General features: G+C 38.7%; 2 protein-coding genes across 8 annotated transcripts in view; both read right to left on the bottom strand.

Annotated features, from left to right (window-relative positions):
- The window catches only part of KCTD5 (potassium channel tetramerization domain containing 5), a 37,427-nt gene extending 35,549 nt beyond the window's left edge, over positions 1-1,878 (bottom strand). The window contains exon 1 of one of the 4 annotated variants that reach the window (XR_012676169.1): positions 1,406-1,878. Coding sequence is in view for 3 of the 4 variants with exons in the window: in XM_075165659.1 (XP_075021760.1) it covers positions 1,406-1,648 (243 nt within the window). In the remaining variant the exon portion in view is untranslated. The remainder of the gene's footprint in view (positions 1-1,405) is intronic. The other 3 variants (XM_075165659.1, XM_075165657.1, XM_075165658.1) reach the window with 3 other exon arrangements.
- A 90-nt stretch (positions 1,879-1,968) lies between these two features.
- The window catches only part of PDPK1 (3-phosphoinositide dependent protein kinase 1), a 39,638-nt gene continuing 16,356 nt past the window's right edge, over positions 1,969-25,250 (bottom strand). For all 4 annotated transcript variants that reach the window (XM_075165656.1, XM_075165653.1, XM_075165654.1 and 1 more), the window contains 12 exons: positions 18,633-18,675; positions 18,295-18,432; positions 16,874-17,018; positions 14,357-14,454; positions 13,548-13,623; positions 12,008-12,076; positions 11,413-11,509; positions 10,027-10,200; positions 9,413-9,630; positions 8,745-8,802; positions 7,675-7,827; positions 1,969-7,097 (listed from right to left, as the gene is read on the bottom strand). In XM_075165656.1, the coding sequence (XP_075021757.1) occupies positions 6,990-7,097; positions 7,675-7,827; positions 8,745-8,802; positions 9,413-9,630; positions 10,027-10,200; positions 11,413-11,509; positions 12,008-12,076; positions 13,548-13,623; positions 14,357-14,454; positions 16,874-17,018; positions 18,295-18,432; positions 18,633-18,675 (1,377 nt within the window). In that variant the 3' untranslated portion in view covers positions 1,969-6,989. The remainder of the gene's footprint in view (positions 7,098-7,674; positions 7,828-8,744; positions 8,803-9,412; positions 9,631-10,026; positions 10,201-11,412; positions 11,510-12,007; positions 12,077-13,547; positions 13,624-14,356; positions 14,455-16,873; positions 17,019-18,294; positions 18,433-18,632; positions 18,676-25,250) is intronic.

Raw genomic sequence — 25,250 nt, 5'->3', positions numbered from 1 at the left:
TTTTTGCAAGATAGCAACAGCTCACTGATTGTGCTTGTGAAAGATGATTGATTTCATCAGTTGTTGAAAAAAGGCAGCCAAATGCCTTAATTAGAACTAAAGCATTTCTTCTAAAAATGTGCCTTCTCTCTCTTTCTGATGACATTGAGAGATAACAAATAAGCATCTTTTTGCAGTGGAACAACAGGTGCCTTAATTATTAAGTATGCCTTATCTTTTATTTAAGAAACCTTAGAAAAAAGCTTTCCTACTCCCTCCCAAGTAAAGACAGTTTCTGACCTATCAGTAAGCCACCTACATTTTAAAATTTATTTTTATAGGTCAGTTTAAGCTAATCTTCTCCAAAAAAACCCAACCCAAACCAAAGACAACAAAAACCAACCCCCACACCACTACACTTTAAGGTATTTTTTCTCTAACGCTGGAATAGTGTCCTGTTCCCTATCTTTTTAAGCATTTTAACATCCTTTCTGGAAGTTATGCATGAGAAAATAAAGAAATTTACTACTAGTCTCACTGGAGAAAAAAAAAATTAAAAATTTATATTTAAAAATCAACTTTTTATTTTTAACTTGTTGGTTATATATTCAAGGGTTATAAGCTGTTCCCTTCTTGTCCCTAAATGTACTTTACTGGAAGTCCATTTTTGACCATTATGCTCCAAAATCTCTTTCAGAGCCAGCACTATATACGAAGACTTTATACCCATTACTACATACCACTCCATAAATAAAATCTTGATTAGTAACTTTTCTTTCCCTACTAAAATGAGTCAGAATGAACACCCGAATATTCAGTATCACCCACCATTTGCAGTCCATGCAGAATAAGTAATATTTTACTCAAAGAACTGCTGAAACACAGAATGCTATGGCTAAGTGAGAGAGATTATTATCAAAAGTAGTTTGATCTGGTTCTCGAAATTAAACAAGAGGGTGATGACAGTGCAGAAATAACACGACATCCGTGCAGGCAGGTACTCCGTTAAAACACTAAAACTAAACCCAGTCAGACAACACAGAAATTTAAACAAGCACACGAACGGTCCTGTGCTCTCTTTGTTGTATTTATAAACAGTTGTTATTCACGAACCCAATCGCTTTGCATGAAATCAGCCCACCCCCCCCCCCCAACTAAACTCCCTTGAAGTACACGGACTCGTTAAGCAATGCGACCTTTAGGAACTCCCCGGAGACGGCGGAGCCCCTCACAGCAGCACCGAGCGCCGCGCTCCCTTTCTACTCTGCCTTACCGCGGGCGGGAGCACCAGCAGCCCGCCCCGCAGGAAGGAGACACAGCGCACCGAGCCCTCGGCAGCGCCGGCTCCCACGCGGAACCGAGGCACCCGGCGCCGCGCGGCGGGAGGGGGCCGGCGCAGGGAAGGGGCCGGCGCAGCAGCGCTTACCTTGTCCGAATCCAGGTCGGGGTCGGCCTGGCAAAGGCGGAAGAGGAAGGACTTGGGGTCCCTGCAGAGCGTCTGCCGAGTGGTCAGGAAGCAGGTGCCCCCCACGTTCAGCCGGACCCACTTGCCGGGCACCGTACCAGGCGGCGGCGCAGAGCTGCACCGGCGGCAGGGCCCGCCCGGGCCTCCCAGGCCGAGGCCGCCGATCGGGGGAACCGGGAAATCGCAGTGGTTCTCCGCCGCCATCCTCGCTGCCGCCGGAAGGGTCCGCCCCAGCTACAGGTCCCCGGGCGCACCTCCCACCGGAAGCGTCCCGCGCGAAACCGCTCCCCTTCTCACCCAGCGCCTGCGCTGGAGCGGCCTCGTGCGCCGGGGCCGCTCGCGACCACCCGACGGGAGCAGCCGCGCCCGAGCGGAGAGCTACGGCCTCAGCAGGCGGCCCGCCCGCCGCGCCAAGTCCGCGGCCCCGGAAGCGGCGCTCCGCCTGCCACAGCGCCGCCGCTGGGGCGGAGGTGCCGCCTGCCCGTCCGCCCCCCCCGCGGCGGAAGGAAGACGCGGAGGCCAGGCCAGGACCCTACATGCCTTTATTACAGACTACCAAGCATAAGTGAAATCCGTCATCCAGTCACTAACTACACGTCTACAGCACAGAGATCTGTCGAGAGGAGAATAAACAGTCATTAAATTATGAGATATGATTAAATCATCGACCAATAGAAAATTTATATAATAAAGCCAGAAAAAAGGTGTAAAATATAGTTTACAATAATTATTCACATTCAAGGCTGTACATCAATACATACAACACCATGGCCCCGAACATGAATTCAATCCAAATAATTCATATATTAGAATTTAAATAACACAGACTGAACTAGAGGCCAACAAGAGCCAGCAAATAACCTTATAAGAATAAAAATACAAAAGTGTGTATCTTATATCATTGCATTATTTGCTTCTGTTTTCACGAGTTCTTGGAGGAGGGGAGATTGTTTTGTGGTGGTTGTTGAGGGGGTGTGGGGTTTTTTTGTTTGGGGTGTTTCGGGGGGGATTTTTTGTTTGTTGTTTTGGTTTTTTGGGGTTTTTTTTTTGTGTGGTTTTTTTTTTCTTTTATCTGTACATCACAGTTACAGCTACAAACCAGGTAGAGAATATTACACACATAACTGACTGCCACCAACCTGAAAACAGCTAGCATACAACTATCAAAACTGATGATGGTTCCTGGTTCCTATTTTTTCTTTTTTGTCAGATACAGTAATTGTAAGTCCTGCTACAATTTAGAACATTTGCCACATCCAATCAGAGTTAGTACATGGTCATAGGAAGCTTTGTCAAATGGCAACCATCTACATTCACTGCCATGCTGACAGACAGACCAGGTTATTGGGTGCTTAAGAACCTCTCCAATTGTTTACTGGATAAGTCATATTTCTTCCAATAACGAGGAAACATTCTTAAACTACCAGTCTTACCTTAAGTGAAAGCATGCCATTTTGGGTCAGAGAATTACTTGTTTGTAAGCTCACTTGATCAACTGATGGACAATGTGTGTCATGAAGCTTTGCAGGAGCACTTCCATTTAATTAATAAAATATTTGCAGAAAATATTACAGGCATTCAGCAAAATTTCAGGTATAAATACCACACCTATTTGTGTAATTCACTAGTAGAAAGAATTATCAAAATCCACAGACCACATCTTTAGGCAGCTATTAATACACAAGTTCTCTCCTCAGCACGGTGTTGAAATAAAATCTTTTGTCCACAGGCCAAACGAAGTAATTGTGTTGACTTTACTAAATCATTCAAAAGAAACTGTTAAATGTACAGGTGGCAAATTCTCAGGATTCTTCAAAGTTCCCAGCACAAAATGTAATGATATCAAGCACATTAAATTAAGCATCTTGAACTATAAAAATGGATTACAATTATCACATCTTTGTTTCAACCTACAGAGTTTTTTCTGGGCTTATATAGAGCAGATACTTCACAACTAAATCATGTCAGAAGGAGAAAAGTAAGTGGATCACAGTACTATCGGACAGTTTGATGTCTTCAGCATTTAAGTGCTTAGCAAACGAGATCTTAATAGGTAATATCAGTCTGCTCACAATGCCTCAACATCACATCTGAAACAAGTCTTTCTTAATACAAATCCTTCTCAAAACTGGACTTTACGGTCAATGGCAATAAACTGGAGAGATGAGTGTATCAAAGTAGTTTTAAACTTCCTGTGACTGGGCTGGACACTGAATAGAACAGCTTGATTCAAATATCCTTTCTAGCAGTAGTACTTCATCTTTTCTTAAGCTCCACCCCAAAGAAAACAGATGCAATAAACACCTTCCTGAAGTTCAAATCCCAAGCAAAACAAAATTATGTTACTGACCAGATTCTTTACAAATGACTGGCAATTGTTCAAAAAGCAAAAAATGGAATAAATCAATCAACAGATTGGGTTTTCAGTAGGTTTGCAGTGAGGAGTCTGAAGAAGAGTCTTCAAGTGCCTAACAACCCTTTTTGTGCTTCGAAAGACCTCAGATAAAAAGCAGAGAAATTAACTGGCTTATCCGCAGCTCCAACGAACCTCCCTTGTACATTTCATTCCATGAACTCCCATGAACTACAGGAACTACAGGAGTGATCTTCAGGACAAAGATCTGAAGCTACTCCACTTCAGGTATAAGCATTTAAAACAGGAACCAGCCCTTCATAGTATGCAGCACCTGCCAATACACATTTAAGTGGACAAACTGGTGAAACATACTTAAAATCCACATGATTGCTTTGTCTTGCCTCACTCTATTCTTCTGCCATCTTTCAAAACCACAGATTTCACTTAGAGTCCCAGAAAGACAAATACCTCTCCCAGAAAAGTTCTAGTCCCTCCCCAAAAAAGCAGCAGCTAAGGAAGACCTGATTTGGAACACTGAAGTTCTAAGGGGAAGGATGCCTGTAAGAGATGCTTACAGTTTTCTAATGACAGCATTGTCAAAAGAAAAAAGGAATACTAGAATGCAGACATCAGTCTTCCAGACACCTTCTTGATAGCTTACTGCTATCAAGATTTCTTTGGCTGAAAGCTTTTGGTGGGCATGACAGAAGTCTACTGAGAGAGGATTTTGAAGGTGTGAAAAAGCAGAGTAATTACTTTGTTATGGCAAAATGACTACAAGTCTAAATATTACAGAAAACTTGTTTAAACATTCCTAAATTTCCACCTAGTGAACAAGCCAATGGAGATCACTCCATCTCCTAATGAAGCTAAGGTGTTCACTATCAGCATAACAACTTTGCCAGACCTTTTATGTGAGGCCAAGTTTTGTCACACCGAACAGCAGTGGCACCATGAATCGCCATCACTGCCAAACTCTCCTGTATAAAATTGGGAATATGTCTACATCTCTATACCAAAGACTAAATCCAAAAGCAGTATGGTTGCCTCCAGTGGACCCAACATACAGCTGGAATTTGACAGCCAAAGAACAAATGGGTAGCACTGCAACAAGCTTGCAATACATGTCATCTTGGTTAGAATGGTAAATATAGCATTAATACAGGCACAGAAAGAAGGTGTACTGTGCTATTCAAATTTTAGTGACAAGGAGTGTACCTTGTATGTGATGAAATTTCTCATGATGCAAAGGGAATGGTGTTCTGTCTTTCTCATCTCAGCCACCTACAAGACACCTTAGCTCTCTTAACACCAGGCACTGTAAGCCAGTGATTTACTTTTGTCAAGTCTGTGTACATGGTGGGATAACAGAAGACTACAAGAGTGTAGTTCCTCCAAAAGAAAAAAGGCAACTGCACTCTCTCCTTTAAACACTGGAAGATACTGCAAAAGCTGAATTGTCATCAAGTTCAACCACATAACACAGTTTTTAAGAGATCAATAATAAATCTCCTTCACCCTGTACAACAACAAAATATCCAACATTCATGTATTTTCTGAGAAAGCCTGAGAAGCCACTACTTTTAACATACTGCCTCTAGAACAGTAGCCCATGAGTTTTTTCAACATTGTAGTGGAACATTTCTTTCTTTGGTGGAAGGAAAAGCACATCATAGTATGAGACCTCAAAATGCAAAGAGATGGTATGTGTAGAAGGTGAATAAATAGGTGTGATGTTTATACTGCTTTTAAAACAAGGAAGGAATGCCTTTGTCCAGACCTAGGTCATTCCTCTCTGCAAGGTTCAGGAACACGGGCATGTTGAAAATACATACAAATTACGGAAGTTATTTTTAGCACATGGAAGGTTATGTCTTTGCAACGTTACAAGAAATGTTTGACCACAAAAAAGCCTTGATTTGAAGAGCATAAAGGAGATCGATATGAAAAATATTTTCATTTTATAGATACGCCTTAAGTACCATATATTTTCCCCTTTGTATCAATATTTTCCTTTGAATTTTTAACCAGATTACTTTATGGATCTAATATTTCAATTGCTTATTTTTTTTTCAGTTGCTAAATATTTGGTCAGGACCAAAAATAGGATTATTTGTACATGTTATTATACAATGAGACAAAAAAAAGTCAAGTAATCAATTGTACAAAGCTTTCACACTTCCTTCTCTACCCAGGTAAATAGGTTGGCCCCACTAAAATGCACAATACATGCACACCCTGGAAAGAAAGCTTCTAGCCCTCATCTGAAAAGATGAAAAACTATTTACTACTTTAACAGTAACCTTGTCCCCCCCATACAAACTAGTTAATTTTTTAGTTAGCATTAGTTAAAAGCATGCTGGTAAGTTTATTGTCCCTTGATTAAACACACATACGATTCATATTAAAATTTAAATTGAATGTTTAAAATCTTATATGCTTCAGAAGCCAACTTTTCAATTTTAGAAAACTTTCAGTGCCATGTTCAGCATTTTATTCTCTCACAACCTGTATCATTGGAGCCTGTCTGCCAGACACATACATCTGATTCATTCACATAATTGCTAAAGTACCACATAAATCCTGCAACCAGAACTATATTAGGAATTACACAAGGGTGCAACTGACCTGGCTACAAATGCCATATACCAATAAGCTAGGGGATTGTGAGGAAAGGAAGAGAAAACAAAGAGGTGGTGCTTAGGAGAGGCATGTAAAAGCTCCCTGATGAAACACAGTTTAATGATAATCTGAAAGTCACAGAAAACTCCAGCCCCATAAAATGCAAGGCTGGTACATGATTCAGCGTGTGTGCGTGTGGATTGGTTTTAACTCATCTTAAGTGAAGCTGGTAATGCAAGGTCTATCCACTAGTCTGCAGCAGAAATTGAGCTGAAGTGCACAAAAGCAAGATCTTCACTGCAATGATATGCATGTGGAAGCCTCAACAGAAGCACAAAGAGCAAGCAAAGCGACCCTGAATTCCATTAGGTTTTTGCTTTTCCTTTTTTCTTTCTTAAAAAAAAAAAAACAACCAAAAAAACCAAAAAAAAAAACACAAAACAGAACATTTCAGACATATGCTTCCCCTTGAGATGGTAATAGGTGGGTTGAAAAGATTCCTCTGATCGGCTGCACACGGAGTTCTAGCAGCAAGTAGGGAAACTGGGAAATTTTGGATGAGCTTTACTATTTAGCAGCATTCTGGTGGTATCTGTGCCGCCAAACTTCATGTATCTTTTTACACCATTTATGAGCATTCCCACTCGGGTCCATCAGGTAATATGTCCTGTTTGGCTATAAGTAAACAACATTTTAATGAGTACTCCAAATACAGTTTAACCAAAAAGCAGTAATTATTCTGCACCTACCAATAAAATAATTATTCAGAATCAGTTCATAAACTTTCCAGAAGTTAAATTCAGTTACAGTTATATAACAATATATTACTGAATAACCATACATCTGGTAGCTCAATATTGTTAAGCAGTCAAGTCAACTGACAATACATTGTTGGTACACTCCTTGTGATCCACTATATACAAAGAGGGCTAAATTTTAGAAGTCCTTTTTAAGAACTTCCTGCAAATCCCAAAATCCACTTATAGTTTATTTACACATGAATAATGAAAAAATACAATTGTATTTTTGTAGGAAATGCGTATGTCAGGGTTTTTTTGTTGTGGTTTTTTTTTTGTTTGTTTTGGTTCGGTTTTTTTGGGGGTTGGGTTTTGTGGTTTTTTTAAATTAAGGCTATCAACATTTGTATTTAAGGTATTATATTTTCTCCAGAAAAATTTATTTGTTAACAACTTACAATAATTGTCCAAGCACCTCAGTGCAACTTACAAAGAAATTAAAGAAAGTCACTTACTGTGTGAACAAAAAATGTCTTAAAATTCTTGGCTTCTGGCCGCAACTCTAAAGACCATGGAATTTCTCCTTTTAGAACTTTGTTGACAGGATCCACATAATACAGGTGGGGCCCTTCTGTGAGCAGCAATTGGCGCCGACGTGCAAACAATCCCTAACAAGAAAATCAGAAGCAGCAATGCAAAAAAAGCATGATGAAAAAAATGTAAACGTGTAGATCTCTGAATTTAACAACAGAGGTAGAACTAAAGCAGCTCAGTGATAGGATAGTATGTTTGAGTTTGGGGGATTTTTTTTTTTCTTTCCCTTTTGCTTTACCTATTTGACCTCACTTCTTTTTTAGGGGCTTGCAGTGCATTCCTAATACATGGCAAAACACAAGTACTATTTTAAGAAAGCATCTTCAAGCTCTAAAAAAACGTAAAACAACTAGCTGTACAGAGTGAAGCAAAATCTATTTGTGAAGATTCCAGCACAGAAATCAATAGTCATCATTTTGTGAAGAAAATTAGGAACAAGCAGGTAGCAACTTAGATGAAAGAGAACTTACACTCCTCTAAAGATGACACAGACTATCGCTGCTCATCTGTACCATGTTAAAGTTAATACTTAAAGCTGTTCTAATGTCACCTCTGCCTCTCTCAGGATACAGGCACTAGTCGGATCCAGGAAAAAACACCACAGTTAGGGACAATATGGGCTTTTATTTTATTTTCTGATATTTGTGGCTCAATCGACATGCAGACATGAATCAAAACAGAGCATTTAGTGGGTTATATCAGATTGGAAGGAGGAGAGGAAGGAAAAACTCGTTTACTACAGTCTCAAAATGAAAGCATCAATAGCACATTTACTTTTAGCCTCTTCCAAAAGTCAAAAGCACACCACTAAATTAAGAAAAAACAATCTGTTCACAAGAAAACACTACATTTTAAAAAAATAAACAAAACAATTTGACACTTACAAAGAAGTTAAACAAGCTAGCTCTAAAACAGGTTCCTTATCTATGCTGCAACTGTGCAAAAATGTGACAGCTGAATCTTGTTACAAGGAATTAAGAAAAGCCCTTACCTTTCTTTTGTCCACTGGACCCATTTTTAGGATTAAGTTATTTTCTACAAACTGATGCCTTAAAAAAAAAAAAAAAAAAGAAAAATAACTATCACTCCAGAAATAATTCTTCCACAGAAACAGCTTTTATTATTCTCATCAAGCAATTTTCCATGTCTCTCCCTAGAGTCTCCTCTTCCGCCAAAGAGTCCTTTACTAGATGAGTTTTGGACTCTTCCTCATTCCACGCCAAAGCGTTTTTTCTAAAATCTAATGGGGAGGGAATCACAAATGAGAAACTCCTCTCAAAAGTGAAGAGAAACACTAGTGAGTACATGGTCTGCAGGTATTTTGGTTAGGTATCAACAGAATATTATCATTCAAAAAAAACAACCTATGGCAACTGTAGGAAAGAAGGAACCTTTTATAGTTCTAAAACTCTCTAGCGTATTTCTGCCTATCTTATAAACATACCCCACATCATCTTTGAGAACTTGTGAATTTTAGAAACATAATATTAGGTTTTTGCTGCTATTGCTTTAAAAATAGAAGTCAAGAAAAATCTAGTTGCTAATTGTTTGCTTGAAGATATTAAGATTGACAAATATTAATTTGAATCAAAATAGCTTATTTTTCTAGATTCTTTACTGCTGTGCAAGTAACAGATGAGCTATATTCAAAGATCTTACCAAGGATTTCCACCAGCTTGTTTTGCCAGAAGTAACCTCTTTTCGTCTTCAGAAAACTGTAAGTCCAGCTCAAAGGAATTGTTGTCAAGATCATGAATATACTGTTCAATATTTCCTCCTGATGTCTGTGGTATACTTGTCTCTGGGGCAGACAGTGAATGGGAAGAGGCAGAACCAGAAACTTGCATGCAACCAAACTGACTCAGGAGATTGTCATACTAACGGAGGAAACAAAACGAAGTAAAGAAATTTCTTTGATTAAAAAGCTTATTTTGCACTAAACTGCAGCTTTTAATTTAAGCATGCTTTTGTTCATTATGCAAAAAGACAGCCTACTCTCTACAGATTAACTGGCAAAATTATTCAAAAAAGTATGCTTGGTCAAAAGCAAGCCAACCAGTATTTTTTCCAAACACTCACTTTATCAGGAAAAAAAAAAAAGCTGACTAGTTCAAACTTTAACCAGCAATTTTATATTAGATTCTTAATAATTGAGTCTTCATTAAAATATAACTAATCAGTAGTTTCAATAAAAATATTTAATATGCAATAATTATGCTTTAATGAAAGTCTCATGCAGCATCAGAGCTGAATATAGCAATAGACAAACATACATTTCCGTAACAGTCTTCATCATCCTCTGACATAGCAGGTAAATACGCTGTAAGTTTTGGGGGTGTCTGAAGATGTAGGTTCTCCCACACAATGGATTCAAAGAAGGGGTGAGCCTTAAGAGGTCCATATCCTCCCATTTCTTCACAACCTAATCTGTTGGTAGCATCTAGCACCTGAGCAAATTACAATTAAATTAACATGCCTAAAATAATGACAAGAAAGGGGCAAGCACCATTCACATTTGCACAGCAGCATATGAAAACTTAAAACCAGTTGGTCTCACTGTCCTAAGGATACATATCTAGAATATAAGGAGACTGCTTATAATACAAGATCTTATTTGGCAGTATGTCGTCAGCAACATTTTGATTATACCAGCTCACAGATCTAGAGAAAGGAGCACTTCTTTGGGTTCACACAATTTTTTGGCTTTGTTTCTTCATAAAGACAGAAACAAAACTAAGCAAACAGACAGAGAAGGTCTGATGGAGCATAGCTTATTTAAGCATAGCCCAGCATCACATTCCAGTGATGCAAGAAGCTGTGGAAGCTATAGTTGGTGTCAAACCTCTCAAGCACCCTAAAACCACACAGTTCCCAGGATGTTGATGCAACCTGGACCTTACCATTCAGCAGGCACTGGCTGGGCCATAGAGCTGGCCTGGACACAGTAACATGCTGCTAGGCCCTTTACAATGGTTTCACTCATCATCATCCACAAATATAAGACACAGAGTTTCCTTCTCACCCCCTACCGCATGCTAATATACTACACTACGGAACTTCAAAAAGCTTATACCACCCAAAATGTTCCCTGCATATTCATTTTAGTGTCATGACTATATCTCACTTATGAGACAGAACTATTTTTTCTTCCTATCTGTCAAACATCCACATGCAGAGTAATTCTTTGGCTGATACTATTAAGGCATGCATTAAGTGCAAGGTAAATGCATGCTAAAATGCAAGGTAAATTGATTTACATTGTAATGAATATATCTCCCCATGACATATAGAACACTGTTTTCAATTAAATGATTCATTATACAACTGAACAAGAATTTATCTGAGTACTATGTAAACCTAAGTATTTGAATCTTAACTTCTGTGTGTAATGCACAGTATTTAGAACCACTTGCTTCCATTTCACTGAGAGACATACCTTGTCCACGCTTTAGAATTCAGATTTTAAAAAAATAATAATCTAAGTGCTGTTTAATAATGGATGTTGATTTTCAAGACACTCCCCTATGCCGTCAATAATGCTCACAGTCATTCTTATTATAAGGTTTGCCATAGAGTGCATAGCAACTTCAGGAAAAAAGAACTACATAAGCTGAATGTTTCCAATGTCATCAAATCATTTAACCGCAGCAAATATTTACCAATAGCTTTTCAACAAGGTCTTTTGCCTTGGGAAAAAATTTTTCTGGAAAGTCATATTCCAACTTTATTATCTTCTGGAATATAAGATACTCATTTCTGCAAAAGAGAAAAATATTAACTCTTGTTATTAGTTCTCCATGGTTCTTTCACCTTAACAGTGCATAACCTGGACAAATATTAAACAGGAGATCTACAAGTTAAGTCACACTCCCATAAATCTTTCTAGGGTAAAGGGGTACAGTCTTCCAAGTATCTATGATCCTGTAAGCACCAGATACTTGAATAATAACATGAGAAGTTCAAATGGCTTAATACAGAGGTGCCTCATACCCTCTTCATGTAGGCATAGTTACCTTTATGGTATAAATTACATGTGAAATCCTAGCAAAAATTAAGGAATCTCTCTCAGGAACTCTAGTTATAGCTGTCTAAGCATCTTCATGACATCAGAAAGGACAAATAAAAGCAGGCATGACATTAACAGCAACACTGCACCATGAAAAGTTGTACTTCAGAACTGATAGTAAGGTAAAAGCCAAAACCAAGTCAATATATTTATGATCCACATGTAAAGAATTATCTTAAATCTCTTACCCAGCTCTGAATGGAGGCAATCCAGCTACAAGTTGATATATTATACATCCCAGAGCCCAGAGGTCAGAGCTTCAAAAGAAAGAGGGAAAAACATATAGCATGTTTTCCTATAAGAAGTCCTTAAACTGTAATTTTAAAAAATTCTTAAGCTTCTGCTAGTTAGAACATAGCACAAACACATCAGACAAACCTGCCTAGCATAATTTCCACACTATTTTTACTTCATTCCTTGATAGAAGAGTGGTCCAGCAACACAACTTTTGGGTGGGAAAAAAAAGTATACAGTAACCATCCTACAACAACTGACTACAAGCATATATGCAAGACAGCTGAATTCTCACTCAAAATAATTAATGGGTATGTAATGAGACTAAAAAGAATACTTATTATCCACTACCACAATTCAAAGATGCATCCAACTTAATGCAATATATGCTCCTTCAGAATCAAAATCCTTTCCTCGAAATATTTTATGCAAAAAAAAAGTCACAATACAGCTTTTTCATTTAAAGCTTTTCTTAAGACACAAACAAAAAGGCAGGCTATATAGTACATGGGTGAGGGAAAGTCTTAAGTTTTAGTGTGTTGGCCTGAAAGAGTATTTTTAACTTATTTTACCTCGAAGTAAACTATACATAGATTTGATTAAAGCTTAGAAATCCTCATGGAAGACTAAAATGCTAACAAAGACTCACAACTACTCAAATTAAGAGTTTTCTGTAAAGATGAAGCATTATGTAATTTCTAAAAGGAGATGATAGCCTGAAGTCTTTCCATTAGACAAACCAGTTAAAACCTCTTTACTAGAAGCAGAAGTGGAAAGTCTAATGGCATTTCTATCATTTCAAGAAAAGCTAGCACAAATTATCATAGTTATTCGTATGAGAGATCTCTTTTCCCTATGATTTGTCAGTGATTACTTTGATTATTCTTCCATCATTGTAATAAAATAGATATACAACAGTCTGTAGGTTACCATCAAGAACCAATTCAAATGAGAGAAGAAATTTCTTAAGGGTATCATTCATACCAGGCACAGAGATGAGCTTTAAGCCATTGCAAACCCCAAGCAGAGCTTAGTAAAGATAACTGCAAGTTGATCTAAATACAAGTCAAAGAAAGCTGTAGCCTTTCCCCTAACTGACAAAATACAACATTCTGTTGCTTTTACAGCAGGAATTACCATATTAGAGCAAGCTTATATAAAACAGAATTAAAATAATTATATTATTTGGGTAACAGAAAGTTTTTCTGATTTATATTAAGAGAAATCCAACTTCACATTATAGGCCGCCTTCTCCTGACAACACCTAATCCTGCCTGTAGAACTCCAGAAGGTAGATGAACTGAGGAAACCAGCACTCAGACAAGAAGCAATACTTAAGGAAAAAATATTTCAAACTTTCTTAAAAAAACCTTTATACTCAAGTATCTTGTTTCTTTGAAATACTAAGCTCGCTTGCTTTATTTATCCCCTTCCCCCCATTTGACAGCATCCTGACAGAGTCAGTAAAGTTCTGCAATACAATAGAGTCCTCACCTTTTACAGGCAGATTTCTCTGTCAGCAGTTCTGGAGAAACATACTGTGCTGTCCCTACAAATGAGTTTGCCCGCGCTGGTAAGAAAATTGAAAGAAATAAGTAAATACATACTTATGGAGAAGCCAACCTCCCCCTTGTCCCCCTGCCCCCACCCAATAAAAAAAAACAACAAAGGCAATCTATTGCAAGTTATGTAATGCTACAAAGAACACACGGGAATTTCATTTCTCTACCCATCCACAGAAGAGACAAATCAATTAATCTCAGTGATATCTGTTTGGTTCAAGAAGCTAGGCACTTTGTTAGGTATAAAATCTACCAACACAAGCTTACTACATTCAAGTAAAAAATTAAGTTTACCAAATTCCGTTCAGCCTAGTGCTTTTTTCAGGCACTGTTTACAGCATCATTGATTCACAGGTTAATACTAAGCAACTAGTGACACAAGAATTCTATAACCTTCACATTTGAGCAACTCTGATAGTCACTGGGGTTAAATACATAAGCAAAGTAAAAACTTACTGTTTCAGCTGAGCCACAGTAACTATTTGTTTGTATTCTTGTCTTGCAAATGAAAAGTAATTTGAAGTAGTTTAACTTCCCACTATATTTGATGATCTAGCTGGCTATACCACTACATCAAATATTACCTCTTCTGACAGTCAAAACTGTTTCAAGATCTCTCTATGATTTTAAGAGGTAATGATATTTAAAGGTTCCTATTTGGTAAATACAACATACGTACATTTTCAAAGGACCACTTGCTATAGTTATCTGTGTCACATAATGAAGTAAACAACAGCATACCTTGTCTGCTATCTGCAGATAATACTTTTGCTGTTCCAAAGTCTGTTATTTGAATGTGCATATCTTCATTTAGCAAGATGTTCTCTGGCTTAAGGTCCCTGGAAAAGGCAGATTTTTATATTTAAACAGCACACAAATTACAGTTGCAAAACCGTGTAGTGACTTACGTGCATAATGCTATCATAAATGATGCAGACATTCTGTGAACATTGTTGTTTCAACTTTCCTCTAACTTGTAGCTGTCAACATGCAGACTGCTAACAGATTTTGAAAAGCCCATTAATTAATTTCTTTTTCTAAAAAGACCTGAAGTAATGAATAATCTCAAAACTAAGCTATTGTGCATCTCACTTGTTCAACAAAAATGAAAAAACAAAACCAAAAACAAAACCCTTCACTCCCAAGCCTTAATTTAAGTAACATCTGACAGATTGATATGGCAGTAAGATCTTCTAGGCCTGTTTTCTCAGTGCAAAAAAACTCCAGTTAGTCAAACAATGGCAACCCCCCCACCCCCAGCTTAATGTCAAGAACAGATAAGAACTGTAAACCACCTCCACTCTTTAAGAATGGCATGTTTACGTTTGTCACATACAAATCCATGTATAATCTGTATTTCAAATGTATGCATACCATTTGTATGGACACTGCCTCTGATTCTGAATAAAACCAGACCTCACAGTATCACACACACAATATATAGCAATATAGAGTTAGATGTCAACAGGTTCATTAGCAACAACATAGAAAATAGCATTGGGTTACACTGTTATGATATTATTTACTTTGCACCAAGTTTCCTCAGTTGACAAGAAAGTCGACATTCCTCCCTCCTAAGTAGTATCTTTGGATGCTCATAAAGAAATCTAGAAGCATGGGAGTTGTTTTGGTTGACTGGTAAGAAAAATCAATGCAAATTCAAAGCTGTTTCCATCAACCACTGCGCAGCATTATTTTTCTCAGATTACAGTCCCCTATTATTGAAAAGCATGGGTTGTGCAGTTGTACAGTTTAAAGTCTGTGGATTAGCACAGGGAGCAATTGGAATGAAGTAATTATGACACACAAGTCATAAAATCCTGTGCCGTTTCCGTAACTATTCTCAGAGAGAAGTAGAAAGTACATGAATGGAATGGACCTTTTTAACAGTTCTGTGTGGGTTTTTTTACATATACATATGTATGTATATATATTGTACTCTATACACACATAGAGTTTATATATCATATAACTATATTATATATTAATAATATATTATGGATCTAGGATATAGCTATATATCTAGTAGAGAGAGATATCTGTAGTAACTTTTCCAGAGTAGCCTGGCATCTTAAAGTGATCCTATCTCATGTCATATTTCTTTAGGCAGCAGAAAATCCCAAGAGCTTTCAGGCGCTGCTAGAGCTACGGACTTACAATTAAATAAACTTAGTATAAAGTTCCCTAATTGCACAATTTCACTGTTTTCTTTTGAGCTTTTCATAGTGGCCTTCATACGAAGACAAATATAAAGCAGCTCTTTTAGAACACAAGATTTCTGATATAGGCTTAATAATACTTACAATCATGCTATATTCATTTTATAAGCATTCTCCCAGCCTAACACATGGACTATATAATCAAAGTGAAACTGGGAGTTCTTGAACTTCCCCTCCCTCCACCCCACAGAAAATTCTATGCTTTTAGTACTCTCCACATCCACCCCCCCTTAGATTCTATTCCCAATTATTTCACAGAAAAGTATTAGGAAAATACTTTGTCTTTTTAAATATAACTGAAAGAAGTAATAATGCTATCAGAATTATAATCAGCCAGCTTTTTGCCAACTAGCATCTACTGTTCCATGAAAAACTGCTTGGGATCCTACAGACACAATAGATTTCTTACCCAAAAAGAAGTTCTCTGCCTCAGATTTCTTACACTTACAGCTTTAATTTGCTTAATAAACATGAATGACAAAACATGTTTATCCAGACAATATAATAACATCAAGAACAACTGTGAAGGTCTTATTAAAAACTTTGCTAAATTTCACCATTTACCTAGTTATTATTCAGCTTTTTGGAAATTGTTCATTCAGTGAAAACTGACATACATTAATTTTATTTTTCTCGATGACATGCTGCACACTAATTCACACACCAGCAGAATTCTAGTTACTTTTGGTACATAACACCACAGAAAAAAATATAGTTAAACGAAAAGTCAGTTTCTGTTTTTAGACCAACTGATCAAGCTTGAAAAAGACAAGCTTTTGGTAATGTTAATTCTAGGCCAAAAAGTTTTCTTACTTTTTCCCCACTAGAACAGTTGGTCTAGTAACAGAGATTGGCTCTCCTCCTAAAGCTTTCATTGTTTAGCTCCCTACGTTAACAGTACTAATGCTAATAAAATGCTATTATGTCCTCATTAGCTTTCCACAAAATCCACGTTTGCTTTAGACTTCACAAAGAACCTTTCTAGAAAAAAAACACCTTGTGCATAATCAAATGCATGTTGGTCTTAACTCTGTATTACCTGTGAATTATTCCTTTCCCATGCAAATACTCCAGGGCTGATACAATTTCAGCAGTATAAAACCTGGTACAGGTCTCATCAAATGAGCCAATTTTGCGTATATACTTGAGCAGCTCTCCATTTTTGGCATAGCTAAGCCCAAAATCTGAATTTAAGTATAGTTAAGGTCTATCACTAAACCATTCTAAACAGAAATCCCCACACCTCATTCCAAAGTCAAGAATAATACTAAAAATACACAAACAATGGGGAAGAAGTGAAGTTGATTAATTTGAAACTTTACATGGTAGGAACCCAAAACAATTTCTTGAATATATTAACAGTCTAGGACACAGGTCCCAATTTCTTAGCATAGCAAAGACTACATAAAGAGTTAAATTTGTAGTTTTTCCAGAAAGTCACCTGAATAATTCATTTAAGCTGTATACATAATTGCCCTCAAAGAGAACTATTTACAGTCATAATGAGTATTCAACCTAAATTTAAAATTGCCCCATCATCTGGAAAGTTCCAAAGTCAGCCCAGTGTTCAATGAGCAAATGATTACATTACAAAAGAGAGCCCCTGTAAGTTCTGTTGGTGCATGTGCGTATGTACGTATGTATGTACATACAACACACGATATAGGGCCTGTTCGCACTGCTAGCGGCCTCTGTGAAAAACACAACTACTTATTGACCCCAGAAGTAGACTATCCTTTTACCTCTATCCTTTTACCCTTGGCACAGCCAATTCAAAGCAGGAAGTTTAGGAGGAAATTCACATGATTAACATTTTTTTCACAAGAAAAAAAAAGCCGACTGCAAACCAATGAGCTTTCAAGATGAAACTGCACTTTGCAATTACTGCTAGAGAGATAACTTGCGGAACAGTGGCCCAAATAAAAGAGTTTCAGCTTTCTATCATTCAGATTATTCTGTAAGCACTTTTACATAAGAAAAATTGTAGTAGATCTAATTGTTCAAATAAGAAATAGTAGCAAATATAGCTGGCTACCCCTATTTTAAACACAGGAATTGTGGTGTTTTGCTGTATATATCAGAAATAAAACATTTCTAAAACATTTCCCATACACCCCCCAATTATTTTTTTTTAAACTATTTTAAACTTAGATTGTGGCAAGTCGCCCTTCAGTTTTTACCACATGAACAATATAAGTTACTGTTTCATTCATCTCCCCTGTCCCGCAAGTCACACACTCTTCTCTTTGAGGGGGCACATTCATTCTATTTGCTTAATTTCTATTAAAACCGTGACTGCAAAAATTGCATTGCAAACATTAAGATATTTTAAATACCTCAAGTTATTTTCATCATTCCTGTTAGACAATGTTTCAAAGGAACCAAAATTGGGAATTGTTACTTTTAAGAAAGCGTTACAGCAAGTCTTAAAACTTTTTAAAAAAAAATTTAAAAGGATACATAGCTTTTCATCATCCTGAAAGGTGAAGTAGAGTTTCACAAAAAAAGGGTGATCCAGGCGGGACATTACATCTCTCTCTCGTGTCACATATGGCACCTTGTTTTCTTTTATGATATGACGTTTTTCTAGAATTTTAACTTAATGAAAAAAAGACAGAGTGTGAAAATGCAGGTGGTACAACCAAATGAAGTCCATCTAAGTAATTTGTTTGGGGTTTTTTTTGCTAGATAAAATTATCATAAAACCACTGATTCTGTCTTTTGAATAGGTGTTTTGTAACAGGACTAGATTGATATTGTATTTTTAAAAAGTTCATGTTGAAGGAGTCAATACTTACTTGCATATTCTCTAGAACTTGCCAATTCTCGAGCCAAGACAACCTGTTGCCAGAGGAGAGAAAATACATTGTAACCATTCATTAAAGACATACACTAACATTGATTTTGATTTTCCAGTAGGTATTTAGAATACTTATTGTCCAAATAAGCTATCAGAACTGGAATCGGCAAATATTTAAGCATGTCATTAGGGATCTGCTTGATAGAGTGCCATGGGATAAATCCTTGAAGGGAAGAGGGCCCCAAGAAAGCTGGTTAATATTCAAAGATCACCTCCTCCAAGCTCAGGAGCGATCCATTCCAACAAAGAGGAAGTCAGGCAAAAATGCCAGGAGGTCTGCATGGATGAACAAGGAGCTCCTGGACAAACTCAGACACAAAAAGGAAGCCTACAGATGGTGGAAGCAAGGACAGTTAGCCTGGAGGAATACAGAGAAATTGTCTGAGCAGCCAGGGATCAGGTTAGCAAAGCTAAAGCCCTAAGAGACTTAAATCTGGCCAGGGACATCAAGGGCAACAAGAAAAGCTTCTATAGGTACATTGGGGATGAAAAGAAGACTAGGGAGAACGTGGACCCTCTCTGGAACGAAACGGGAGACCTGGTTACCCGGGATATGGAGAAGGCTGAGGTACTCAATGACTTTTTTGCCTCAGTCTTCACCGACAAGTGCTCAAGCCTCACCGCCCGAGCCACAGAATTTGGCAAAGGCAGGGACTGGGAGAATGAAGAGCCGCCCACTGTAGGAAAAGATCAGGTTCGAGACTGTCTAAGGAACCTGAAGGTGCACAAGTCCATGGGACCTGATGAGATCCCTCCGCAGGTCCTGAAGGAACTGGCAGATGAAGTTGCTAAGCCGCTATCCATCATATTTGAGAAGCCGTGGCAGTCCGGCGAAATTCTCACTGACTGGAAAAGGAGAAACATAACCCTCATTTTTAAAAAGGGAAAAAAGGAAGACCCGGGGAACTACAGGCCAGTCAGTCTCACCTCTGGGCCTGGGAAGATCATGGAGCAGATCCTCCTGGAAGCTATGCTAAGGCACATGGAGGACAGGGAGGTGATTTGAGACAGCCAGCATGGCTTCACTAAGGGCAAGTCCTGCTTGATCAGCCTAATGGCCTTCTATGATGGAGTGACTACATCAGCAGACATGGGAAGAGATACAGATATCGTCTATCTGGACCTCTGTAAGGCCTTTGACACGGTCCCCCACAACATCCTTCTCTCTAAACTGGAGAGGTATGGATTTGATGGGTGGACTGTCTGGTGGCTGAGGAATTGGTTGGATGGTCGCATCCAGAGGGTAGTGGTCAACAGCTCAATGTCGAGATGGAGATCAGTGGCAAGTGGTGTCCTCCAGGGGTCCGTACTGGGACCAGTACTGTTTAATATCTTCATCAGTGACATAGACGGTGGGATCGAGTGTACCCTCAGCAAGTTTGCAGATGACACCAAGCTGAGTGTTGTGGTCGACATGCCTGAGGGACAGGATGCCATCCAGAGGGACCTGGACAAGCTCGAGAAGTGCGCCTGTGTGAAGGGCTCATGAGGTTCAACAAGGCCAAGTGCAAGGTCCTGCACCTGGGTTGGGGCAACCCCCAGTATCAATACAGGCTGGGGGATGAAGGGATTGAGAGCAGCCTTGCCAAGAAGGACTTGGGGGTACTGGTGGATGAAAAGCTGGACATCAGCCAACAATGTGCGCTCGCAGCCCAGAAGGCCAACCGTATCCTGGACTGCATCAAAATAAATGGGGCCAGCAGCTCGAAGGAGGTGATTCTGCCCCCCTACTCTGCTCTGGTGAGACCCCACCTGCAGTACTGTGTCCAGCTCTGGAGCCCTCAGCAAAAGAAAGACATGGACCTGTTGGAGCGGGCCCAGAGGAGGGCCACGAAAATGATCAGGGGAATGGAACGCCTTTCCTATGAAGAAAGGCTGAGAGAGTTGGGGTTGTTCAGCCTGGAGAAGAGAAGGCTTCGGGGAGACCTTATTGCGGCCTATCAGTACTTAAAGAGGCCTTATAAGAAAGATGGGGACAAACTTTTTAGCAGGGCCTGTTGCGACAGGACAAGGGGGAATGGTTTTAAACTAAAAGAGAGTAGATTTAGACTAGATATGAGGAAGACATTTTTTAACAATGAGGGTGGTGATACACTGGCACAGGTTGCTCAGAGAGGTGGTAGATGCCCCATACCTGGAAACATTCAAGGTCAGGTTGGATGGGGCTCTGAGCAACCTGATCTAGTTGAAGATGTCCCTGCTCATTGCAGGGGGGTTGGACTAGATGACCTTAAAGGTCCCTTCCAACCCAAACTATTCTATGATTTTGTGTGTTCATATTATGCTGGCTTCAGCAAGACCTCTGCAGAAATTCAGTTCAGCATAACAACACTTGTTTTGCCAAAAGACTTATACACCTGGCTGGGTAATCACTGATTTTTTTTTTTTTTTTTTTTCTGAAGAATTCTGAAGATTGTAACATAAGTCACAGTAAATTGCCAAATCTTCTTAAGGGCTGGGGGGGGTGGGGGGGAAGGGGGGCGGAAGGGAGGGGAAGCAACAATTATGCCGAGGAATATTTATAAAAATCTAACTGTCACAGTACTTTTTTGTAACATAAATGGCAAAGATTGAAAGCCTTCAACTATTTACAGTTTGTTAGGAAAAAGATTTAAAGAAAGGAAATGAGAGATTTCCAATTAGCAGAAGCAAGGGATAAAGTTTCAGGCAAGCAGTTCTACATTTTTTAAGAGGAAAGCTTTTGGAGGAACACAAATTAAAGCTCATCTTCAAGAAAGAACTTCTATAAAAGGCAACTTTTAAGACAATCTGAAAAGTCCTCATGCATGAATCCGAGCAATAACTTCGTAACAATAGATGACTACAGTTTGTGTTTTTCTCATTTTAAGTTTATATCCATTCCAATACCTTGCTAGAATCTCAACATTATAGTAATTTTTTTTTTTTTTAAATCACTGCACCAGGCTTGCTTCTGATCCACTTCTCATTATATTCTAACCCCTTGCAAAATCAGTTATAACAGAGTACTCCAAAATATTATTACATACACCTGATACTAAGTGTTAGGCATTTAGGAAAAAGAGCTGCTAAATAAGGCACTTTTTCAGATGAAAGAAATGCATGCAGTTGCACTCTTTCAGTATTAGAAAATTGAAATCTCAGTTCAGTAGTAAGAGGCACCTTTAACTTTAAAAAGGTTCATCTTCTACAAACACACCGAAGTTCACCGTATTTGATCAATGAAAATTTCTACTAGAAACAACCAGTCTGTTACAAGTGCATCTCTGCATAAGGAATTTTTGAGACCCTTCTGTGTACACAAGTAACATTATTTAAAGCTGTGCAATCAAATGAGAATGTTCTTAACTTTTCTAATTTTTGTTGCCAGGTTTCATCAATCAAGTCTACCATTAAAGCTACTGAAAGCAGGTCACTTTTTAAAAGTCAATTGTTAAGTAAATACCCAGATACATAGTGCTAACTTTCTGCATTTTGGGAATTGATACTTTTACATTTTCATAAAACAATTCAGTGCCATCAGTGAAACAAAAATCCAATAGGCTATCTTGCCTATATATACACACACAGAGTCCATAGTCAGATGGCAGAAGTGATCAACTGACACAGGTGAAAAATATATCTTGGCTAATAACTCTCAAACTTGAATTAAGCTGTATAGCTCCAAAGACTGACTCTCCTCCAGTCCTGCATGGTATCAAATTTTTTACCATTAGATTTCAGATGTATTACCCACATACTCTACACTGATATTAAGCAGCTGTGTTCTAAGTACACAGGATTGAGTATTTACCTCCTAGCACAAGTACTTGGATACCATCAAGTCCCTTCCTCACTGAACAAATCTGACTATATCATATATCCTGATTTCCTCCTAACTAATAATCCACAAAAAACAGCAGAATCACACATACACACACACACACACAAAAAGAAAAAACCCACAGAGGTACATGTTAATACCATGTCTCTGCTATCAGGGGCCTGAATCTTATCCACCCTATGGGAAGAAGTAGTTTCAATAAGGAATGTAAATTCTATAGAAAGGAATTAGACCTTAGATAAGTAGCTTGAAAACAAACAAAACAAAAAACCCACAAAAACAAAAGCATTCTCAGAACATTTAAATGTGTAAGTTGCAAATTTAGACAACAGCAAGGCAAGAAATGTAGTTAAAAATCTCACACTGGAGCAAGGTGAGATAGGAGCAGAGAATCCTCAACAGAGGCTACAAAGCAGAAATAATTGCCAACATAATTGGCAGACATCATGGCCAAGCCCAACTGTAAACTTGAACAAATACTTCAGACTGCCAGAGATTAAGTCTGCATTTAAGAACTGGTTTTGGTCAGACACTCATACTTCCTTAGAGCGCCTCCTCTTTTTAAGAGAAGCCTCACTTATAGGTGGAAACAAAACCAAGGGGGGGAGGGCAAAATATGTACCAGCCGTATAGAAGGAAGTGAGTAGGACAACATGCCTACCCAAACATGAGAATTATAATTCTGCCACCACATAACAGATATTATTCTGAGAGGAGCTTGAAGCTGTCTACAAAGCAAGTAGATTTTCATTACTTTAAAAGAGCAGAGCAACAACTAGAAGGCATTGCATTTGTGTATCTGTTAATATCAAGCATGGGTCCAAGAACAGTTACAGTTGCAGAAGAAGATCGCACAAAATTGCAGAATGCTCTGAAGAAAAATCCCCTGAGGCCAGATCATGTGCATCTCTGCTGAATTTGAAAGACAGCACTGGCACCAGGTAAAGTTTGTGGTACCTTAATAGAATTCCAAGAAAACAGAATATATTGATTATGACCCTGAGTAAATGATTTTTTTTTTTTTAATCTGAAGCTGTCATTGGATGCATGGTAATATGAAGGCCCCTGCTTTTTGAGATGAACACTTTTCAGTCAGAATATTGGTGAAGATCTTGGGGAGTACAATCAGATCTCTGAATCTACAACCATGTTTAATACGAAAGAGGGTAGATCTAGATTAGATATAAGGAAGAAATTCTTCACTATGAGGGTGGTGAGGCAGTGGAACAGGTTGCCCAGAGAAGTTGTGAATGCCCCATCTCTGAAAGTGTTCAAGGCCAGGTTAGATAGGGTTTTGAACAACCTGGTCTAGTGGAAAGTGTCCCTGCCCATGGCAGGGGGGTTGGAACTAGATGATCTTTAAGGTCCCTTCCAATCCAAACAATTGTATGATTCAATGATTCTATGAAGAACAAAGCATATGCTTTTTAACAAGATTTTTTGATAACAGTGTGAAGATACATGTCCCACAGATCAAGAGCTCTGGCATTGATACATCAGAGGGTTGTGCTGCCATCCAGAGGGACCTCAACAGACTGGAGAAATGGGCAGGCAGGAATCTCATGCAGTTCCCTTTTTTGAACTACAAACTCCTCCTACGGGGGAGGAATAATCCCATGAACCAGTATATGCTGGGGGCTGATGGGCTGGAAAGCAGCTTTGCAGAAGAGGACCCCGGAGGCCTGGTGGATACCTATCTGAACATGAGCCAGCAATGTGCCCTTGCCGCAAAGAAAGTGAATGGTATCCTGGGCTGCATTAGGAGGAATGTTGTCAGTATGCTGATGGAGGTGATCCTCCCCCTCTATTCAGCACTGGTAAGATCACACGTGGATTACTGTGTCTAGTTCTGGGCTCCTCAGTAAAACAGAGACATGGGGGGTTGGATGAGATCACCTCCAGAGGTCCCCTGCATCCTTCTGTGATTCTCTAAGAGCAGCAAGCAAGTTTCCTTCTTGAAGGATGCAGTCTATAGGCTGAAGGCTACAGTCATTATCCTGAGCTTAAAAGTTTTTAAACTAAAAAAAATTCAGTCGCTGAAGACAGAACTGGACATTATTTTTTTTTTTAAATAATAATAAGCAAGTACTGTTAAGTCTTCGCCAGCAACAGATTGTAACCTGTTCAATGGCCAGTGAAAGAGCATAAGCAAGCATCTCCTGTTGAGTCTGATCATTATGAAAGGCATCCCTAAAACTATTGATCAGTTTCTAAAGTCATAGCACTGTAATAATGGACCAGAACTGCAAAGATTGACAGAGGAGGTGACAGGCAGGAAGAACTAATTCCCGAACATGCTTTCTCTAGCACTATCTGAGGCCCAAATGATTATGGTAACTGAAATTCTGCTTGTTCTTCTCAAAAGAATAAGGCTACGTAGGGATTAACATTTTCATGGTATTCAGTCTCTCTCCTGCTGCCCACCTAAATGCATTTGGGCTACCTAGACTTTGGACGAAAAACACCATTTACCAGTGAACAGGTAGCAGAATGCTGGAACAGAAATTTATTCAGAGTCTGGGCTAGGCCCTATGAATTTCTCTATTTGCAAAGAACATGGTGCTAACTTTAAGAGACCACAAGCAGGAATTAGAAATGTCTCACTGAAGCAGAGTGTTCTGGTATACCCAAGAGGCAGCAACTCTGTTGGATTCTTTAGGGAAACCTGCAAGTTGCAAAGTATGTATTTAAGTGCAAATTATTCTTGACGACTACTAGAGGCCTGCTTCCTAAACACCACAGTAGATTGTATAG

Source organism: Calonectris borealis, chromosome 16 (assembly GCF_964195595.1).
Source record: "Calonectris borealis chromosome 16, bCalBor7.hap1.2, whole genome shotgun sequence".
Taxonomy (NCBI): domain Eukaryota; kingdom Metazoa; phylum Chordata; class Aves; order Procellariiformes; family Procellariidae; genus Calonectris; species Calonectris borealis.
Note: the sequence above shows the minus strand (reverse complement) of the source record. Positions and strands in the feature narration are given on the sequence as shown.